At 36.4% G+C, this 23,334-nt stretch overlaps 2 protein-coding genes across 2 annotated transcripts in view; both read right to left on the reverse strand.

Moving 5' to 3' along the window:
- Window positions 1-253: 253 nt before the first annotated feature.
- PIG-N (Phosphatidylinositol glycan anchor biosynthesis class N) lies at window positions 254-6,581 on the reverse strand. The gene is made up of 3 exons (XM_067778212.1): window positions 6,443-6,581; window positions 5,567-6,365; window positions 254-3,607 (listed from the first exon to the last, which is right to left on the reverse strand). The coding sequence occupies exons 2-3, from the start codon at window positions 6,363-6,365 to the stop codon at window positions 1,734-1,736; spliced, it is 2,673 nt and encodes an 890-aa protein (XP_067634313.1). The 5' UTR covers window positions 6,443-6,581; the 3' UTR covers window positions 254-1,733.
- A 1,280-nt stretch (window positions 6,582-7,861) lies between these two features.
- The window catches only part of LOC137246141 (uncharacterized), a 104,980-nt gene continuing 89,507 nt past the window's right edge, over window positions 7,862-23,334 (reverse strand). Inside the window, exons 2-4 of the mRNA XM_067777232.1 lie at window positions 12,070-12,277; window positions 11,261-11,999; window positions 7,862-8,598 (exon numbers count right to left, since the gene is read on the reverse strand). Coding sequence (XP_067633333.1) covers window positions 8,024-8,598; window positions 11,261-11,999; window positions 12,070-12,277 — 1,522 coding nt within the window. The 3' untranslated portion in view covers window positions 7,862-8,023. The remainder of the gene's footprint in view (window positions 8,599-11,260; window positions 12,000-12,069; window positions 12,278-23,334) is intronic.

The raw sequence follows: 23,334 nt of genomic DNA on the forward strand, positions 1-23,334 counted from the left end.
ACTTTACGGAATCTTCGGCAATTTACAGAAAGTGTTAAGTCCTTCCTCTTAGGCCTCGCACACAATGAAATCGAAGTTTTGCTTCAGCCAGCTACATAAACCGTTTATAATAACAAATACTTCATAGTTTTAATTGCTTTTCCTTTCATTTACCCATGGGTTTGTTGGAATTTTAGCTGAATTTTTTATATACTATAATTAAATTAAACAACTATTTATAATTTAATCACTTTATTTGACAGTCCACCCCACTGTATTTTTTATATTTGCTATAATTGACATTTGTCACTATGCTGAATTGGCATAAAAATGTCTTAACTATTCCTATATCTACTTGTACATATATCCCATATATATAAGATTAAGTTGTTTGCTTTTACGATGTTATTTCAATATGTACATACATAGATATAAGGCGAATGCCTAATAAATGATCGATTGATTGAAATATATTTTCAGAATTCTGTTTATAAACTTTTGGTAACCGTTGTCAAGTTGACAGTATCTATACGGACTTTTCGAAAGCTTTTGATAAAGCTAGTCACTCACTTTTATTATCCAAACTAGCCAGTTTGGGATTTCACTCCATTTTTTTATCGTACATAAGGTCGTATTTTTCATCTAGAAGCTGTGTAGTAAAAGTTGACAATACTTTATGACGTTCTTTTATTGCCTCCTCTGGTGTTCCACAGGGTAGTATTTTGGGTCCGGTGCTCTTTATTATTTTTATAAATGACATATCAAGCTGCTTTCGACACTAAAGATTTCTGTTATATGCTGATGACCTGAAAATATTTACGGCTGTCACCAGTCACCTGGACTCTGTTAAGTTACAAGAGGATCTTAATAACGTTGTAGCCTGGTGTAATAGTAACCGATTACATTTGAACATAAAAAAGTTTTTCATATTTCGTTGTCAAAGTCTCGTTCTCCCATTCGCACCTCATATTGTATAGAGAACTCTCAACTTTGCTCCTTAGAGAAATATCGGATCTCGGTGTTGTCTTTGACTCCAACTTCTTATTTCTTTGCCATATAAATTACATAATTGCTAAATCCTACTCAATGCTTGCATTAATTCGCCGTTTTGGCTCAGATTTTAAGAACCCTTTTCCACTGAAATTATTGTATACGAGTTTGGTACGTTCAAAGTTAGAATATGATGTCTTTATATGGAGACCTTATTATGATTGTCATATCAAAAATCCTTTATTCGATTCGCTCTTCGGTCGATTTGGTTCATGGATCCGTTACCTTCGTACACTGCTAGATGCCAGCTAATTAACTTAAAATTGTTATACTCCAGAAGAATCATTCTGTCCCTTTCTTTTGCTTATGACATAGTTCGTGGAACTATTGATTCCTCTGCCTTGCTAGAATGCATTTCATTTCATATCCCAGCCCGAAGCTTGAGGAGTAGTCACATCTTTTTTATTGATCGAGTTAGAACAATGTATGCCTTTGCATTAAGAGAATTTATTTTGTACTCAAGTGTACATGATGTTGATTTCTCTCTACCAAAAACTAAATTTAAATTGTTATTAAATAGGATCGTTAATTAATTTGTAATTGAATGTTTTTATTCTACTTAGTCTGTATGAAAATGTACATTTTCTAGATGTCTTAAACAAATAAATAAATAAATGCAGTGCTAGAAAGTTCCAGTATAATATTAGTTGAGGTACCTAAAATTTAAGCAAACTCACATCCAACCTAAATATTCCTTTCCAAATTTACTCCACATTTAAAACCTTTTCCTTTAAACGTAAAAGCAATTTAGCAAAATATGTAAAAATACCTAGTACCACTGTCGTCACTTCCATAATAACAAAATGTGAAATAGATGTGCCTATTTCTAGCCATGAACCTTCGTTTCTCACCAAAAATAGAAAATTCAAACCCATTACATCACAAATTAGCATTAAACAAATAAATATTGTACGCTCATTGGTGCGAGCAAATTGCGACAAACTATAAATTATAGCTATATTTAATACAACCGGTATAACTAGTTTTAATATCACTAAAGCCATAATAATGAATGGTGAAAATGTGCTCAAAAAGCAGCGTACTATATTCGGATCAAATGAGCTTACCGAAGCAATATTGCCTGTGCCAAAAAATGAGAAGAGTGTATACAAAATAATTGCAAATGATAGCTTTAAAGCTGTTTGTAATTGCTGTGGTGAATTAACAACGACACGCTCGTTCTGATACATGGTTGAGAAGGATTCTTTAAGATTTTGTTGTAAAGGCAAAGTCATTGGTTCTAATGAAAGTGTAAGCATTACTTGTGAAGCTAGCATCACTATAAAGAGGGATTCATATGACGTACACAATAAGGCATACAGTGAGGTGAATAAGAAAAATAAAAGTTCAATGCGTTGCTTAAGACTAGGAGTTCTATGTAGAATAATTATTACAAATACATAAATGAGAAAACACCATGTGAGTATTTGTGATAAAAAAGGTACACCACGTTGTTGTGAATGCCAATAACTAGCTAAAAGTGCATTCACAAGACAAATAAATGCCGTTAATTTGATGTGCCATTGCAGATAGGATTTAACCACAAATGGGCGTAACATAGTCACAAGTATCCCCAATAAGTGTAACCATGAATTTGCATAGCCAACAGAAGGTGGTAATAACGGAAATATAGCTAAGCTAATACTTAATAGTAACCAAAAGTATAACTTAACATTATTAATACTAAATACACGATAATTTATGACTAAAGTGTATATAAGAAAACTTATTGATATTAATTTGCGCTCAAAGAAACTACAAACAAATAATTCAGCGAAAAATACAAGCGTTACCAATTGAATTAAAGGCATTTTCCGCAATAGTTGTAGCAAGGAAATTCCTTCTTTTTGTACTAGCAGCATATAAACTAATAAAGGCAGTATTAAATAAAATCCTATAACCAATGGCACACGTTGTAAAAGTAGCACCAAACAAGCAATAAGTAAAATTAGTTTATGTTTATATGTTAACATTGAATGTTGTGAAATATGTTTTGTAGCTACGCCATGTCCTAGCAATAATTGCAAACAATACACAATCCAACACGCAAATGTTGCAGTGATACTAAGCTGCAATGGACGACGATAATAATTTTGATAGTAGTCAATGCCTTCCAATGTTATTTGCATCATATCACAACTGCTGTTAATAGCCTTTTGAAATTCACCCACGCGCAACATTTGCGCTGTATTTTCCTTGTAAAGTTGAATTATTACAGCATCAAGTTTAGCGTAACGCAAAAGATAACGCGAAAAATATCCACGTTGATGTGCATTAAATATCACCAGAAATTGTGCTAACAATTGTAATGCATTACTGTGCGCTGCATGAGCTTGATATTCCAGTGAGGCATTTAAAAAATGTAATGGTAGTATGCCAACATTATTCATTGGTGGTGCAACGCCAATTAAAGCTGCTATCAACGGTGCTATTTGCGCTTGTTGCATTTCATATAGAGGACGTGATATATGTGTACCAATCTTGAATTCCTTTTTAGAAATTGCATTATCAGAAAAACCAGCACCCCAAAGAAAGAAAGGCGTTTCAGTTTCGTACGTGTCACTAGAACCATGGGAACCTGTGAGATATTAGATTATTAAATGATTAGACGATATATACTGCTTAAGCAGGATGGATTTTGCTGCACCGTTTCTAGCAAATTGAATTTTTACATACAGTTCTATGAAAAGAAGTGCGTGTGTCTAAAATAAAAATTAAGCCTGATCTTACTGACATTTTGTATTTATAGTTTCTATAGCCCAGCAAAGGTCATCAACTATCTGATACTTTAATATATCTATCTAATCATGTTGTATATATGGATTCAAATGTTACCAAGATAGGCTAGGTTAGGTTGCGAGGGCTGAGCTGGACACTATGATAACAGCTCACTACTCAGGCCACCAATGGGCCCATTGTAATACGCTATATGGTCTCAAAGAGGACCCCTACCCGGGTCAAACCACTTCGTGGATTATATATATATATATATATTTATAGCGCCTTGACTTCATAGCTAGACACCTCAGCAAGGTGATGTAGAAAAGGTTTACCAAGGATGGCCAACCTACGCCTACTAAGCGCTGGACAATGAGAGAGAAGATTCTGGACACTCTCCTCCTCTTCTGTACATCTGCAGCTGCGACAATATTCGAAGGTCGTTACCCCCATTCTAGCACCATGTGTGCCTATTAAACAATGCCCTGTTAGAACCCTTATCAGGGACTACAGAACTGATTTGTTTAAAATGAGAAGCGCTCTTGTGCGCCCCTTGTCATATGAGGGCTAGGCTAGCCTGGATGTCTCACACGATGATATAGCTGGTGCATTTGCAATTCTTATAGTGCTTGAGTTCACACGAAGCCTGGAAGTGGCCAGGGGAATACCTACCGAATCATTTGCCGGAAGGATATGGCCGGTGGTGCCTCTTCTGGCCATATCGCCTGCTCTGCAGTTGCCTTCAATATCCCTGTGCCCAGGTACCCATATAAGGCTGATACTGAAGTGCTGAGGCATCTCGTTAAGAGATCTGCGGTATTCAGTGGCCGACTTTGCATTGTCTACGAGTGAGTCCAGCGCCTTTAATGCGGTCTGGCTGTCTGAGATAAATAAACACCCGTTTACCATCCTTAGGCATAGACCAGAGATGATTCATAGCCCTGTGTATTGCCAGCATTTCCGCTTGGTAAACACTACAGTGATCTGATAGGCGAAAAGTTATCTCTAGACCCAGATCCGGTGAAGAGGCCTGCTCCCACCTTCCCGTCAAGCTTAGAACCATCCGTGAATATGTTGATGGCACCCAGTACCGTATGTTGTCTGGTATTCCAGTTGTTGTTGTTGTTGTTGTAGCGATTAGGTTACTCCCCGAAGGCTTTGGGGAGTATTATCGATGTGATGGTCCTTTGTCGGATACAGATCCGATACGCTCCGGTAACACAACACCATTAAGGTGCTGGCCCGACCATCTCGGGAACGATTTATATGGCCACATTGAACCTTCAGGCCATCCCTCCCTCCCCACCCCCAAGTTCCATGAGGAGCTTGGGGTCGCCAGAGCCTCGTCTGTTAGTGAAACGGGATTCGCCGCTCGAAGGTAAGGTTGACAATTGGGTTGGAGAAGCTATATATTGCGCTACACAACCCCTTGAATCCCAAGACCCCAGTCTTGTCGCAATGTTACCAAGGTAAGTATACCCAAAAAATTTGTATTGTTCATAATTTGTCTACAAATTACGGCCACGAACCACCATTACGTTACATAAACACATAGATTAGAAATTAACAGTGTCACAAGTTTCAATATCTTAATATGGTTTGCTGATATATATCAACAAATATCCAGGTAGCAGCTTCTTTCCAGGCAGTTCAGCTTCTTTTATATATACACATGGTCGAAACCGAATTTAGGGTAATGCCCAGAGTACTTTTTTTCTTAGAACTTTATGATGAATGTGTGTTTGCTAGCAACAACGCCAAGGAAACAAAATCGCCCCATACAAATTGGCCCACCTTTATTTACACTCACAAAACTTACCTGCATTTGTCATGCCATGATCTGACGTTAGAACATAAGCTGTACTCCTATCGGGAAATATACGTTCAAATTCCTCATAAAATTCAGTAATATCACGATCAGTGCTGTGCAAATTTTCTAAGAAATTTTCAGTCCCAGGTTTATGCACATGCCCAGCAGTGTCTAAACCCAGTAAATGTAAAAAGAAAATTACTCTTCCTTGTTTACGCAATTCTGCTGCCTTTCTAGTAAGTAGTTGTTTCGCACGTTTAAACACCCACTTATCTAACTCATATGTCTTATAACGCCCAGAGAAATCAAGCTCATGATCGTAGGCATCTATAAGCAACCGTTGTTCACAATCAACGCCAACCATATTTGAAAATATATGTAGTATATCTGCTGCTCCCCATGCATATGTAAAACTGCTGCGATTAAAGACACTATCAAAATCAACAGGATTACGCTTCCAACCACGCGTCACTGCCGACGGATCTTCATAGAGGCCGGCGATAAGCGCAATATGCCCCGGTCGAGATTCGGTTGGTACACGTGTGTGTGATATGCCAACCAATCCATTGGTTTTCAATATTAATTTACTTAAATTGGGTATATCTTTGCAGCCATTGCGAAAAAAAGATTCAGCGCGCAATCCATCCGTCACGATTAGCACCAATCGTTTGGCAGGTGGCTCTAATGGTATGGGCGGTTGTGGTTGTAGGCCAGTTATGATTGGTGATCGAAAGTATATCACAAATATTGAGCCAAGCAGAAGTAAATGCACCACAATTGCGTTTATAATCCACATTTTATAGTGCATCTGAAAAAAAAAAAACAGATGTGGTGAGGAAAAACGTACTAGAAAACTAGCGTTTTTTATTTATTTTTTTTACGTACAGTTGGCAAACCTTACTCCATCACTTCCAGATTACAATTCCAAAATATACAAATTTATTCGGTATGAAATCCATTCACCAACTTCTGTGTTACAAAGCGGAGATAATGCAAAATATTTTTGTGTAAACAAAAATTTGCCTCTAAATGAAGGCAATCAACAGCTGACTGTCAAAGTCAAGGCGAATTCGCCTTGGTTAAAGTTAAGCTATTTGTCGATATCAAGCACATGATTGACGGAAAACGGAAATGGCATTAATTTCAGTTGTCGCTGTAATTGCACTCTGCATTTCGATGTGTAAACGGATGCCATTTATTTTAACCCTTTCACTACCGCCAGATAGTACGCATTGCAAGTATATTTCTAAGTAATGATAATTACTGTAAGGAGTTTCGGAAGCACTTTAGTGAAAGCAAAAATCGCCTCCTTATATGGGCGTGGTCAGAATTTCATGGCTACCTGAGTGGACATGGGTAGCTAAGGTAGTCAATTTAAAATGCAGTAAGGTCTATCAAATTTCGAAAAATTATAAACAATTGAAATAATTTTACAACCTAATTCATTTTTGTTTGAGAAAAATAACTATACCTTACATTTATGTGTTTAACGGTTTATTTCAAGGAAACTAATTTGAATGGTATTCATAAAAACAGTCGGAATTTCGACGAACGCAGAGAGGTGGGCTGTGCATTTCGAGCAAGAGAAAAATGTTTTTGCTTTCATCCTTCCATTTTACAACGAACTGCATTGCTCCGTGAAAAATCACACTTTGGTAAATGGCCCCTTTGATCATAACGCGTATCAAACGGTGGTTGGTGAAAATATTTCAATCTCTTCGACGTCGTTTAAAATGCAAGTTTTGAGAACATTGAGGGTATGTGCATGATATTTTGAAAAGAGTATAAGCCACTCTTTTTCTGAAAGCATTAAATCCCTTTAATTGAAGCACCAAGACCAAGTTTGTTTTATTTACATATAAATTTCAGTGGAGGACCCTTGCTACGCAACGAGATCACAGGCAATCCACTTTTACCACAAATAACATAAAGTTTTATTGCTCATGGACTAGGCTTACCACGTATATACTGCTTTATTCCCAGGCGCCCTTTAAATGGAATAATCTGTTCATCAGCACAAAGAATTTCTTCCAGCTCTTGCTCCAATAACCGTTTCCGAATAAAATCCATTATAGGTATAGTATACATATATATATATATATATATATATAGTATAGGGGGGAGGGGGGGGCAGAAATGGATGGAAGCCACAGATCGGGCTGAGCAAAGTCTTCATAGTCCGCTTGCTTTCAATAATGGTAATGAAGAGCCCTGGTCTAGACCATCCTCAACTTAGTGAGATGATTTGTTACTTACCAGTACTTCCGGTTAGAAAATGAAAAACCTTAGTTAAGTGGTCTAAAAGCGCACTTTGGTGAAATTTACTAAAAAATGCTAACTCTAACAAGATACCTACATTGTGTAAAAAATTTTACTATTCGGTGACGCTAAAACCTACATTAATAATTTCGAAAATAAACATTTTACATTTTTAACAACACAATTAATTATCTCATTTAACTTCAATTACATTTTCAACAATTTTTGCGTTAAACGATCCACTGCTGAAGTGTGTGTTTGCACCTCCAAGGTAACTTCTTTTTCCTCCTCCAAAACACGCGCTTTGGCTTCTTCGATTTCGCGTTGTTTCTGTACTTGTCGAAATTCAGTCGGCGTCAACATGCCACGTAAAACCGTTTCATATGATACACTGACACCTTTGATAGACATTTTACGATATAATTTCCAACATTCGCGTTCCTTTAGACTACATACATACTCCGGATAGTTATATTCTTCATTTTGTTTCCCACCATCACACCCAAGTACAGTGGCGTCTTTCGGACTACTATGTTCATCAGCAACGAGGTTGGCATTCGAGTCATTGTTACTGTTGTTCCTTTCAACATTTTCAGTTGGAGATGTTGGCATTATATTAGTAGCATTAGAATCGTGCATAAAAATTGATACTGGCGGAGCCGTTGGTGGCCGATTGGATCGCAAGCGTGCAGTAAATGGAACAATGGAGCCCCGACGTATCATATGTGAGTATTCTTTTGTGGCCAATTGAAAGTTTGGTGGATAGTTTTCTTGAAAAGAAACTGATGAAAAGTAATTATTTATTAGTCTCGCGAAAATACTAAATATTTTTGGGGAGGGACGAACAAAATCCATTTCCTAAAGTTCACAATAAAATCTTTAGCTTGTGTAAACTTTGCAGTGTAAATTACGGGGTGTTGACATTGATCAATTTTAAAATCAATTCCACATTTTTCCAAGTATAACAATATACATTTTGTGCCGAATATTAGTATCACAAAGCGATACTATCATCACTAAGCCGATACTAAGCAGCCACTCGTATGTACGTAAACAAATCAATCATCATCTACACATATACATACAAGCCAACGGAGAGATGCTCATAAACACATGTAATCATCAGCCGAAGTAGTACTCACATATACACACGCATATGGCTACAAACTATAAATATACATGTATCTGGCTGGTAACCAAGAATGAAATTCGCAAAATTACTAGACCTTAGAAGAAATGGGTGAACGAGGAAACTGAAAGTTTAAAAGCAGCGCAAGCTGAAACATGACTAATCTGTTTTGATTTAAACACGCTATTGGTTGTGAAGTATGTGTTATTGTGAAGTACTCTCAAAGTAGTCTAATAAAGACCATTTTGCAATACTGAATATTAGAGTTATTTATTCAACAGTTTACCGATTCGAACATTGGCAGAAGTTTTTAAATAAGCGAAATTCCTCTGAATTCGTTACAATATGAAAAATTTTGTATCATTCCAATCAAAATGCAACAAATTTAATTTTTTCCGCAAAAGTCGCCGGAATTGAATAAACTTGTTTTTATGCGTTCCCAAATGTAAACAAACGCATCATTGCACAACTCGAAAAATTTGGTAGATTGAAAAGTTTGCTGCCTACCAACTTAAAAAAAAATACTTGATGCGATTTACCTCCGAAGAGATTAAGACCGAGTTTTCTACAAATTGGCGAGACGAGACCTACATTTAAGCCGACTACGAACGACAGTTGCAAGGCAGAAAAACTGTTTTCCAATTAAAAAACGTTTTTCTATATTTTCGAAGTTGCCTTGCCCGACACTTGCACCCAGGCAGTTTTTTGGAGTGGAGTGAGCCGCAATCCGAGAACGAGAGTGGCATAAGCATTGTGAATTCGTAGTGTAACTAATATTAGCATCACTAAGCGATACTATCATCACTAAGCCGATACTAAACAGCCACTCGTATGTACGTAAACAAATCAATCTTCATTTACACACATGCATACAAGGCAGCGGAGATATACTCACAAACGCATGTCATCATCAGCCGACGTAGTACTCACATATACACACGTATATAGCTACAAACTACAAATATACATGTATATGGTTGGTAACCAAGCATGAAGTTCACGAAATTACTAGACCTTAGGAGAAATGGCTGAACGAGGAAACGCAGTGCAAGCTGAGGCATGACTAAGCAGTTTGATTTAAATACGCAATTAGTTGTGAAGTAAGAGTTATTGTGAAGCACTCTCAAAGTAGTCTAATAAAGACCATTTTGCATTATTTAATATTGGAGTTATTTATTCAACAGTTTATCGATTCGAATGTTAGCAGAAGGTTTGGAATAAGCGGAATTACACGAAATTCGTTACAGTAGGAAGAACTACGGGGACTTATAATGTGAATGTGCTGCCACCCTTAATATTAAAATTGGTTACTTTTGGAATCGGGACAAGGTCACTGCATTTAGACAATCCTCGAAATGCGGGAGTATCCTTGGCCTTGAAAACGTCGCTGTTAACTGTAAAGCTGATCTCTTGATCTGAAAGTGTACATGCTAACCGTGCACGTTAGGAGCAAAGGCTTCAGAATTTCGTTCAGTTGAGTTTTTTTTTATTTATACTATTTTGAGTTGGCTGTTTAGGGTTAAGTTGCAGTATCTGAAAGTCTGTCAACCCATTCCATTTCCGGAAATACGCAGTGTCTTTTAAGCTGAGGACAAAAAACTGTAAGGACTGTGCAGCCTTATATGGTCACGAGATACTCCGACGATGGCGTATACAAACAAGTTCCCACAAGCTGCGAGAAGAAAAGGCAAACCGTAAGCTATTCATCACCTTCTCTTACGTTGTTTAAGACTGCAGACAATAGGGATAAATAACTGGGAGACCTTTCTCTCAAAGCTATGTCGTGGGAAAGAAAATCTAATTTTTGGGTCGTATTCATGTTCATATGGGAAAAAACAGTTTAGCCGGGGTCACGTAGGAAATATCTTATTCGAATAATGGTCCCATTTATTCGTTAACCACGTATTGAGACATTTTCGGAAAAGCGAAGAAAACTGATCGAACATCTTACGTTGTATATGAAGGAGCTTAAAACTATGAAGGTAATTTATTTTGACAAACTGACGATCATTCCGCCTTTGTAGATGCCTAATAATTATTTTCACTTAAAAAAACCGGTTTGCCCAAAACGTTTAGTTGCATGGTTAATGAATAAACGGGACGGAATACACCCTAGCATTCATAGACGCTTTGCCAATGGGGTTATAGACATAGGAGGATAAATGTGGGCTTACACGCCCTTTCAGCCTAAGCATTTTGAGTTTTAAAAATTTCACAGAACACAACTATTTTCTACAAGCGAATCTATGGAAGGTTCGACTATCGTCATAGGTCTCAAGACAGAAGTTCAGGGTGTACATATGGTTTATACCCACCTGACTTGCCTGTCTTTCGCAGCGATGGGGCCCCAGAGCTACGCGAACGTGCCGCATTACCCCGCACCGTCTCTGGGGCAGAATCTTCCTTCTCCGAATCACTACCCTCAGAACTCACCAATGATACCAAAGTGATTACATCGACTGCAAGCGTCGAACGTGTACGTGATAGTGACGTCTTTTTACCACTAATGGTATTCAAGTCGAAGAGTATATCATTTTTAACGACACGACCAGCACCAACACCTTCACCGAGTGTATCTAAATCATTTTTTCCGCAGCCACTTGCGTTATGTGTAATTAATTTACGACGTCGTAATTTACGTTTCTGAACTGTAAATATACCCTTGGAATTTTCGTCGAGTGATCGTGATCGTACTGGCGCGGACATAGCACGCACCAAAGGCTGCCGACGTTGAACAACTTGTGATGGTGAAGTATTTAAAATGCTACTACCACTATTATTGGAAGCAGATGAAATGAAGGCTGACGGTTCGATTTGATTAATATCGGTTATAACGTTGGCAGCGTTAGTGCTAGTATTTATGGTGAGATTACGACTTCTGCGAAATTGTGCGCGACGTTGATGGACAGTTACATTGGCAGTTAGAGTTGAATTTGGGATAGTAGCAACTGCGTTGGTTAGCGTAGCATTACCAGATATGGATGCTGCTTGTTCTATACGAGCTCTATCCAGTAGATCGGTACGTTGAGTGCATACGGGATATATACTTTTTCGCTTAAAAAATTAGAAGCAATTGTAAAAGAATGAATATATTTATTTTAAATAAATTTCATATTTTTCTTACTTTAGGCTCCACCCTTTCGGAACAACTTTCGACGTCGCTATTGTTGGATTCGTTGCTGTTAGTTTGCTTAAAATTAATCACGTGCGATAAAACAATATTAAGATTAACTTTGCTGCTATCGCTTTTGAGTGTTGGTGTAGAATTGTCGAGGTTTGTCTGATTCTCGCAAGGTGTTGGCAGCGATTTTAACTTGTGTATATTTTCAGCACTATAACAACAACAAAAAATAAATGCATAAATAGCATCTGTAAAAACGTATATTTTATATCCTGATAGCTATATAAGTGGATATGTTTACCATGTATGCATTCATAACCTAAATTAATAGATGAAGTAAATATACACTATCATTCAAGCCCGTATTAATTCGTTTGTAGGCAAGTGTTTTAGACAGGACCGCATTAACACTCAACGGTGCCCTAGGCAACCATCAATTGGGGCCCTTTTTTCACGCCCGTTCCCTTCTTATTTCGATTAAGAAATGCAAACTTATATCTTTCATAAAAATTTTATTGTCACATTGTAATAATATCAATAAAATTTCTATCTACATTTTGAACATGTCGTTTTCTACATTTGTTTTCGGCAAATTCATCAATTATATCATCAATATCGATTTTGTTCAATAAATCTGAATCAATGCAAAGTATACCTAACGCTCTTCTCGCGTTGTAGCTCTTTCAGCAGCTTTGATTCTTTTTAATTGCGAGTAGGATCGTTCGGCAGAACAATTTTTGATCATTAATGGTAAAAAAATCGGAAGAGCTATTTCTGTGTTAGGAAATACATCGGCTAATTTATCTTCCATTAAAATCTTATAGAAATGACTATGAGGTCTTTGTGCATCAGTGTATCTGGAGTTCACGTAACTTTGGAATTGTTTCATTTCAATGAAAAATTCTTCCAAATCTCTAGAATAAAAACAAACTAATAGCGTTTTCTTTTCCGAAATAAATTGTTGCCTAAGTAAATGGCAAAGCCTTAATATAGTTAGTTACTCCTACCTACGCCAGAAAATTTTCAAAATTTATAGTGCATACAAAGAACATTTCAACTCACCATATTCACTCATATTAACAGAGTATATGTGGAACTTAAAAGCGAATTGGGAGTTTCACAGAGTTGCACTGCCAACGAAATACCCCGTAAAGGCGTTGCCTATTTTTTAGAATAGAACAACAACCCTTGCGCGACGTACAAAAAGCATAACACTTTAGCCAGAAAAGAAAACGCTATAAGTTATTTATAGCTTCGGGGAGGTCTCCATCACTTAGGCAAAAGTTGATAAGAAATGCAAATCTCTCTGAAACTTCCATATACTTTCACTGTGAAGATTGTCTATGATTTCGAGGAAACCTTTTGTCCTAAAATCATCGCGAGCCGAAAATTCTACTTCTGGAGCGTTTCCGTCATTAGGTTGTTTTTTTTTCTACGACGAGTACGTTTTACGAATAATTGTACTAGTCCCAAAGTAGGCTAAATAAAGACCATATTACAATACTGAATATTGGAGTTATTTATTCCACAGCTCAGCGACACGTACGTTAGCAGAAAGTGCAAAATATCAGGGAGTCACCAAATTCGTTACAACACATTCATTTATTTGTCATCCATCATTAATCATTCACTCATTCATCATTCTAGTTGAAATTTCCGCTTGAAGGCTTCTACGACCTCTGTTCCAAAAATAACCGAAATTTTTCAGAATAAAAACAACCAGTGCACATTTTGAGATAATTCTTTTTTATTATTCAATATACTCTCCTTTCACTTCGATACACTTCTATGCAATTAAATGTCCTCGTTCGTCGCCTTTTGAATGCGGTCAATTGAGTTCATTTATTTGAGTTAAATTTATTTTCAGTTTTGATTATATTTTTCTTTCACTCTCTAGAATTTTATGTTTCTAAGAAAATTTTAGAGGTCCTTTTCATTTTTCGGGGGCCCCAGGCAACTGCATATTCTGCCTACTTGTTAATTCGGTCCTAGTTTTAGATCAAAGATGTGAGGTGGTAATATATATTTTACAAATGTACTTTAGGGTGGTTATACATTTTGTTTTAAATTAAATGAATACAATAAATTTTCCTACAAATAGGCGGAACGGGGCCTACATGTTTTACGCCGACTCCGAACGGCATCTGCAAGGCAGATGAGTTTTCACTGAGAAACATTTCATGACAGAAATACACTTGGAGTGTTTGCCAAATCACTGCCAATAGGCGACCCAGAGAGAAAAAAATTTCTAATTGAAGAAACTTGTTTCTAAATTTTTGATGTTGCTTTGTCCAGGACTTGAGCCCAGGAAAAAAAGAAAATACTTTATTGCGTCTTGGGGTCAAACCAATCATTGTCTTTGTTAGCGAAGTTGCATTGGTATTTATACAAAATTATTCTAGTTAATTCTGATGAGCTACCTACATTACATATTTACATTAAGACATACTTACATACTCAGCGTACAAAATATAATTAGGCGTTTTGCCAGCGAACTGCATAGATACATATATAATCAGTTCGGTGGGAAGCGCAAGCTCAGCATAAATAAAATTAGTTGTGGGAAATGCACAATAAGCACAATAAACGGAATAGAGCAAGTTAAGTGTAAACGAGTCGTGGGAATAAATTGTGAGCTGGCAAAGGTTTGTGGTGAGCAATTAGTCAGCTTTAAATTGAAATAGAATAAGCAGCAAGTTAAGAGGCGTAGACTGCCGTAGCGCGTGTCGGAATATGTATGTACCAATGAATGTATGTAAGAGTCAATGCATCTGAAGACATACCAAAACGAGTCAAAATATATGTTTGTACAAATGAATGGATGAATGCTACAACGCTACCACCACACTACGGCGGCAGATCGCTCAAATTTTCTTTCCCTACAACCTGTTTCAGTTTTAGCTCAGACAGTTGAAATTGGTGTTATGAACTTTCAATTTAAACTCAGAAAATTACAGTTGAAGTTCAGAAAATTATAATTAAAGTTCAGAAATTTACAGCTAAGGTTAAGAAATTTACAATTGAATTTCAGAATTTTCAATTGAACTTCGGTTATATATTTCTGAACTTCAAATGTAATTTTCTGAAATTTAATTGTAATTTTCTGAGCTTAAAACTGAAAAAGGTATATATCCAAAATTAAATGTCGAAAGTCCATGTTTGGAAGAATAATAACTTCACTATACACAAAAACTTAAGGAAGACCCTTAAAAACAATCGGTATGAACAAAATGAACTTTTAGTTTCAATATTACGAAAAGTCGTTATATGAGACTATGTCAGCATAAATAAGCACAACTTTGTTTGCAGTGACTTACGTTTTAATAAGAAGGAGTTTCAATGAAAATGGAAAACAACCACGCTCAGTTTTAGTAGAGCCGGAGACATTTTACTATCCAATATGTAGTTTGCTGGCACAGATTTTTTTGGATCGCATAAAATTGGGTGTGGTACCGCCTACTTTTTGAACTACGTGCTTAAAATATGGTAAGCGCGCTTTATACTCACATGCCAACAAAAGATTTCAAAATCGGATGGAACCATACCTCCTATGTGCAACATGTAATATGTCTATCTCTTTCTGGTCTACGCTTAAGAAAGTCACCTTTGTATATCTCTTTTGGATTCTCATAGATTTGACCATTTGATTCTGATGTAGCTCATCGAGTTTATCACAAAGCAACTTTACCATAGTCCCAGCATGGAGGGCAGAAGCAGACTTGCAGGTAGCCACATATCCACGGGAGTGTTTCCTACTATGTTGATAGCTCTTAAAATGGATAGTTGGTGAGGTACTATTCAGTAGCTCATCTTTAACCCTTCTTTACGGCTTGCATATCAATACAGCATTTCTCAAGCTATGGTTACAGACATTTGGAAGTTGCACAATATTTAAAAGTAAAGTCCTAGGAGACGAAATTTTTATTTTAATCATACAACAATATATACTTAAATTACTTGCTATAATCTCGGTTAACTAAAATATTTCTTTAAACTGTCATTGATCTATACAGGAGATCTAAGTACCAACAGAACAGATTGCAGCTAACCTGGGTCCAGGGTCATATCGACTTGGCAATTCAGCGTTTTTTCAATCGTTCACTATTTCTTGGCATATCAACACTGCCCTGAATAGGGAAATTAGAACAAACGTCCTCTATAGACGAACGAAAATAACGCTTTTGTTGTTGTAACAGTGCTTCCCCTATCCAATGTGTGCAACTTCTCACAAATTGTCATCAATATTCTCTAACGGGAGTCCAAAGAAACTTGCAGTTTCAACAGCGGTGGACCAGAGAGAAGGGGTGTTAAAGGCGTTGGTTCCACATTGCAGTTGAAAACAAGGTTGTTGTCATGTATGAAACCATTACAAGCAGGACATATATTATGAAGGTCAGGCTTGATTCTGGATAGGTAAGAGTTTAACCTGTTACAGTATACTGACCAAAGCTAAGTTAGGGTGACGCACGTCTCCCTAGGGAGGTTGCTTTCCTCTACTGCGAATTTAGGGTATTTGACTTAAAAAAATTTCTGCCATAGAGGTCCGACGCCTTTTTGTGGTTATCTATGAGCACTTCATTGTCCTTTTTTTCTACATACGGCTGAGTTCTCAAATGCCGTATTTTCTCTTAATGATTTGCTAAGATTACTTCTTAAGTCCCTGGGAGACGGGACCTCTGCAGTCATATTTCTGTTGGGATTTCCAGGTCTCTGGGTATTCAGCGGAAACTGTTTGCTCAGCATCCAATTTGTTCCCCTTATGAGGAGTACTCTCATCTTACTGTGTAAATCTTGTTTTGGGTACATAAGAAGACAACCCAAAAAAGTTCTGAGAGCGGTGTTTTGACAGGCCTGTAGTTTCTTCCAGTTAACTTTAGGCTCGAGGACGCGTAGCATGCAAACCGCTTTCCAATTGCATTGTAAGTAATAATAACCGTCTCTTTATCTTTAACAAGTGCTGCCGGCAAGAGATTTGAGGATTTTATTATGGCTCTAGATTTTAGGCACAATTGCGGATATATGCTCGCCAAAATCTAGATCCTGATGGAATGTCACACACAGTAGTTTGGATGTAAGACAGTCGGTAGGGTAATGTCATCGATGTGGATGTCCAATATGGTCGAGATTTGTTCGTATACTGTAAATAAGGTCGCCAATGATTTGGTTGGTGACAATGTCAGGTTTCGCGAAGCGAAGAAACTGCAGAGATTAGGGAGATGGTCTTTTATTTTGACTACATAGCTCATCAATAGTTGGACCTGTAGCCATTATCGTTCAGTCAATGGTTACTACTGGTGGCAAAGGGGGCTTCGATATATACAAGTTAAACAAAAGCGGTGATAGGACACCACCCTGTGGCACCCCTTGTTTAACACTTCTAGGCTTAGATGTTACGTTCCTGAATTGCAACGATACCTGATGGCCAGGCAGCTAATTTGCAGTTCACCTTTTAAGATTAGGAGGAAGGGGGGAAATGAAAATTTTTTTAGTAAGTCATAAAAAAAAACCTTAAAAATCAAAGTCGAAAAAAGGTCAAAAAATGAAATTTCGCAGGCTCGAAAATTATTTTTTTGGTTATGCGTAGTGGATCTTTTTTTTCCTGACCCCAAATACTATCAAAAAATCGATGGCGCGATATCGGTTAATAAATCGACCCAGTCTAATATACATACTTATATATATTTTTCATAATTTGCTAGAATGATGATTGATTTGTGCAAGTAGCAGCGTAAAAAATAAAGTATGATTTAAAAATATATGCCACACTTCGATGATACGTAAACAGGGTTACACAAAACAATTTAATACTTTTTTTAACTAAGATTTTTGGTTGACCTCAAGGCCGAATTTTCTTAAATAAAACACTTGGATGTGTATTTTATTTTGGTTTTTATTTGTCAATATTTCGACTTCAGTCTGAAGTCATCCTCAGGAATCTTAAGCTGCGCTTTTGGTCTTCAAAATAAAATACACATCCAAGTGTTTTATTTAAGAAAACCCTGCGTTGAGCTCAACCAAAAATTTTAGTTATTCTAAATACAATGGGCCAAAAACGAGGCAAATAATATCTTTTTTACATAAAATTTCTTCAGGCCAATGATTCTGAGGTCATGATACTATGCCGGCTATTCTGAAAACCTTAATAAGAAAAAACTCTTTGACGAACATTTTTCTGTATGAAATCAAACAAATTACAGTCCGATGTGGATATAATGTACTATTCGTATACTGAACACTTGAAATGTATTCATTAAACTGTTGTTCCACTCATTTCTGTGAAATAGTCTGCAGGCTGTTCAATTCTTCTTAATATTTAGGCCCGTAATCATAGTCGCTGACTAAAATACTGTTTAGTTAAAATCTTGGCTAAATTAAAAATGGGATTTAAAATGTTGATCTGTCATAGCCATATTAAACACAGTTTTCAGCAAAAATAAGCATGGACATCCGCATGTAAAAAGGCATTGACTGGCGCTATGAAGAAATTTTTTAGAGGTTTTAAAAGTTCACCGTAGTTACTTGAATCCACGTATAAAAATCATAATTTTTTACCTCACAAGAACTCTTAAAATACCACAAAAATTGTCAAAGGAGTACCTGAGAATGCGTTTAGATCCCAGGAATCATAATCCGGTGACGAATAATTATCATTCAATTCTATTTAAAAGTTATTAGAAACGTTTTGTAAAAATTCAGCCGTCTATTTAAAATTGAGCGCTCACTCTATTAATTGAAATCGGAAATAAGAAATTGTTCTTTTATTAGTAGATATTCACAAAACACCAAAAAGTTACCCCCAAACGGCTGCGAAACTGGTGAAAATTGTAACAGCCCAAAACGCATTTTTAGTTAATTCTTTTCTGTGTACAACAATATCATCAAAATTACATCAACCACATGAAAGTCTTAATTTTTTTTTTTTTTTTGCAAAAATCTCGACAAAGTAAAAGTGTTACTTTGCCGCCTTCTGATTATTGCTTCCGAAATTAAAACGCGTCATCTTACACCTCTCTCGAAATTTTTGGTCATGCTACTTTTTCCTCAAAAGATACTAAAATAACAAAACTCACAAATACCTATGAGTGCGGAATAATCTTAATTAAAGATTTGGCATATGTGGAGCCAAGTAATCATTTCACATTTTAAAATTATGTAATTTTTGCCACAAACATATTAATACACATCCTGGAAATAATAAACTAGTTCCTGACGTATATTTGCTTGTCGGGGAAGCCCTTTTTCACTTCCATTTAAGTTCATCGCGTTTAAATAGGAAATTGTTTGATTTCTCGCAACTTTTGACAGCAGACCGCCAACTTAAAACCTATTTTAAAAAACTAAAATCGCGCTCATATCATTTCAAATTTAAAATACTTTTTTAGATATAAAATAGTGTTTAAGTGGATTATAACAAACTTGAAATGATAGTTAATTTAGAACAATGTTTAAACCAATAAATCTCTATTTTTTTTCGACTATGACTACGAGCCTTAGTGTTTCAAGTAGAGCTTACGATTTCTTCTCGAACACAAGCGAGAACTTCGAGACTCGGCTTCTTGCGAGTTTCTCGAATCTCCAAATGCTCGTAAAGATCACGAGATTCTCGAATCTCGAAATACTCGTTAAGCTAGAGAGATTCTCGACATGGAATTTAGCCGCTGTAGTAATATTATATGTACTCTGTTTTTTATTACTCGGAATTTTTTTTCATTATATTGCGTTGGCTTTGACATTTCAATCAACTCGTATGTGTAAATTTTTTATACTCAGTTGAGCAGAGCTCACAGAGTATATTAAGTTTGATTGGATAACGGTTGGTTGTACATATATAAAGGAATCGAGATAGATATAGACTTCCATATATCAAAATAATCAGGATCGAAAAAAAATTTGATTGAGCCATGTCCGTCCGTCCGTCCGTCCGTCCGTTAACACGATAACTTGAGTAAATTTTGAGGTATCTTGATGAAATTTGGTATGTAGGTTCCTGAGCACTCATCTCAGATCGCTATTTAAAATGAACGATATCGGACTATAACCACGCCCACTTTTTCGATATCGAAAATTTCGAAAAACCGAAAAAGTGCGATAATTCATTACAAAAGACCGATAAAGCACGAAACTTGGTAGATAAGTTGAAATTATGACGCAAAATAGAAAATTAGTAAAATTTTGGACAATGGGCGTGGCACCGCCCACTTTTAAAAGAAGGTAATTTAAAACTTTTGCAAGCTGTAATTTGGCAGTCGTTGAAGATATCATGATGAAATTTGGCAGGAACGTTACTCTTATTACTATATGTACGCTTAATAAAAATTAGCAAAATCGGAGAAGGACCACGCCCACTTTTAAAAAAAATTTTTTTTTAAAGTAAAATTTTAACAAAAAATTTAATATCTTTACAGTATATAAGTAAATTATGTCAAGATTCAACTCCAGTAATGATATGGTGCAACAAAATACAAAAATAAAAGAAAATTTAAAAATGGGCGTGGCTCCGCCCTTTTTCATTTAATTTGTCTAGGATACTTTTAACGCCATAAGTCGAACAAAAATTAACCAATCCTTTTGAAATTTGGTAGGAGCATAGACTTTATGGCGTTAACTGTTTTCTGTGAAAATGGGCGAATTCGGTTGATGTCACGCCCAGTTTTTATACACCGTCGTCCGTCTGTCCTTCCGCATGGCCGTTAACACGATAACTTGAGCAAAAATCGACATATCTTTACTGAACTTAGTTCACGTACTTATCTGAACTCACTTTATCTTGGTATGAAAAATGAACGAAATCCGACTCTGACCACGCCCACTTTTTCGATATCGAAAATTACGAAAAATGAAAAAAATGCCATAATTCTATACCAAATACGAAAAAAGGGATGAAATATGGTAAGGTAATTGGATTGTTTTATTGACGCGAAATATAACTTTAGAAAAAACTTTATAAAATGGTTGTGACACCTACCATATTAAGTAGAAGAAAATGAAAAAGTTCTGCAGGGCGAAATAAAAAACCCTTAAAATCTTGGCAGGTATTACATATATAAATAAATTAGCGGTATCCAACAGATGATGTTCTGGGTCACCCTGGTCCACAAATTGGTCGATATCTGGAAAATGCCTTCACATATACAACTACCACCACTCCCTTTTAAAACTCTCATTAATACCTTTAATTTGATACCCATATCGTACGAACTCATTCTAGAGTCACCCCTGGTCCAACTTTATGGCGATATTTCGAAAAGGAGAACACCTATAGAACGAAGGCCCACTCCCTTTTAAAAATACTCATTTTCATTTGATACCCATATCGTACAAACAAAGTCTAGAGTCACCCCTGGTCCAGAAAGGCCCACTCCCTCTTAAAATACTCATTAACTCCTTTCGTTTGATACCCATATTGCACAAACGAATTCTAGAGTCACCCCTGGTCCACCTTTATGGCGATATCTCGAAAAGGGGTCCACCTATAGAACTAAGCCCCACGCCCTTTTAAAATAATCATTAACACCTTTCATTTGATACCCATATGATACAAACAAATTCTAAAGTCACCCCTGGTCCACCTTTATGGCGATATCTCGAAAAGGCGAACACCTATAAAACGAAGGCCCACTCCCTTTTAAAAATACTCATTAACACCTTTCATTTGATACCCATATCGTACAAACAAAGTCTAGAGTCACCCCTGGTCCACCTTTATTGCGATACCTCGAAAATGCATCCACCTATAGAACTAAGGCCCACTCCCTCTTAAAATACTCATTAACTCCTTTCGTTTGATACCCATATTGCACAAACGAATTCTAGAGTCACCCCTGGCCCACCTTTATGGCGATATCTCGAAACGGCGTCCACCTATAGAACTAAGGCCCACTCCCTTTTAAAATACTCATTAACACCTTTCGTTTGATGCCCATATTGTGCAAACAAATTCTAGGGTCACCCCTGGTCCACCTTTATGGCGATATCTCGAAACGGCGTCCACCTATGGAACTAAGGATTACTCCCTTTTAAAATGCTCATTAACACCTTTCATTTGATACCCATATCGTACAAACGCATTCTAGAGTCACCCCTGGCCATCTTTACGGCGATATCTCGAAAAGGCGTCCATCTATAGAACTAAGGTCCACGCCCTTTTAAAATACTCATTAATACCTTTCATTTGATACCCATATCGTACAAACGCATTCTAGAGTCAACCCTGATCCACCTTTATGGCTATATCCCTAAATGGCGTCCACCTATAGAACTATGGCCCACTACCTAATAAAATACTCTTTAATGCCTTTCATTTGATACACATGTCATACAAACACATTCCAGGGTTTCCCTCGGTTCATTTTCCTACATGGTTATTTTCCCTTATGTTGTCACCATAGCTCTCAACTGAGTATGTAACGTTCGGTTACACCCGAACTTAACCTTCCTTACTTGTTTTATAATATTTTTATTTTCCAATTCAAAGGCATAATTCATAAATATCCATTTTTTAAAACAACGCTTACAATATTTAATATTTCAATATTAATATTTAATAATATTTACAATGCCTCCAGAAAGAAGCTGGGTATGGCAGTATGCAACCAAAACGAATATTGGGCCAATTGCATATGATGAAGATTCTTTCCAATGGTGGAACGCCAGCAAATTTAAATATCCTTTTCTTTCCGAAAACACTAGATCGCTTATTTGCATCCCTGCAACTTCAGTCAACTCCGAACGTTGATTTTCATCACCGGACAATATGTTGGTATTTTTACATCAAAACCAAAAATATATTGACTAAAATTTAATACAAATTACATATACATATATTAATAATCTTAAATTAATAACCCATATTACTGTTTTCTTTTTGTATAACTTTATACATATATGTATGCATATTTATCAAATGTTATGTGTTGCATTTTATTTTTTAACTGATAAATGAATTCTGCTTATTACTTGTCTCGGAAATGCTTGCGAGAATAACGATACCCGAGATTGAAACGAAAACTCGACTTCTCGAATCTCGAAATTCTTCTCGTTTCTCGCGAGATTGGAGCTCTCGAGTCCTAAAATTCTCGATTGTGTTCGAGAAAAAATCATAATATATAATACTGTCAATGCAGCAAATAAGCTGAATGTCGAGAATCTCGCGAGCCTTACGAGTATTTCGAGATTCGAGAATATGTATGTCAGAGACCCTGTATAGAGGTTTTAAAATGGATTTGTTTTGGTCCTGCATAAGTACATATTTACTTGCAAATGTAGGTC

The sequence above is a fragment of the Eurosta solidaginis genome, chromosome 3, assembly GCF_040869045.1.
Source record: "Eurosta solidaginis isolate ZX-2024a chromosome 3, ASM4086904v1, whole genome shotgun sequence".
NCBI lineage: Eukaryota > Metazoa > Arthropoda > Insecta > Diptera > Tephritidae > Eurosta > Eurosta solidaginis.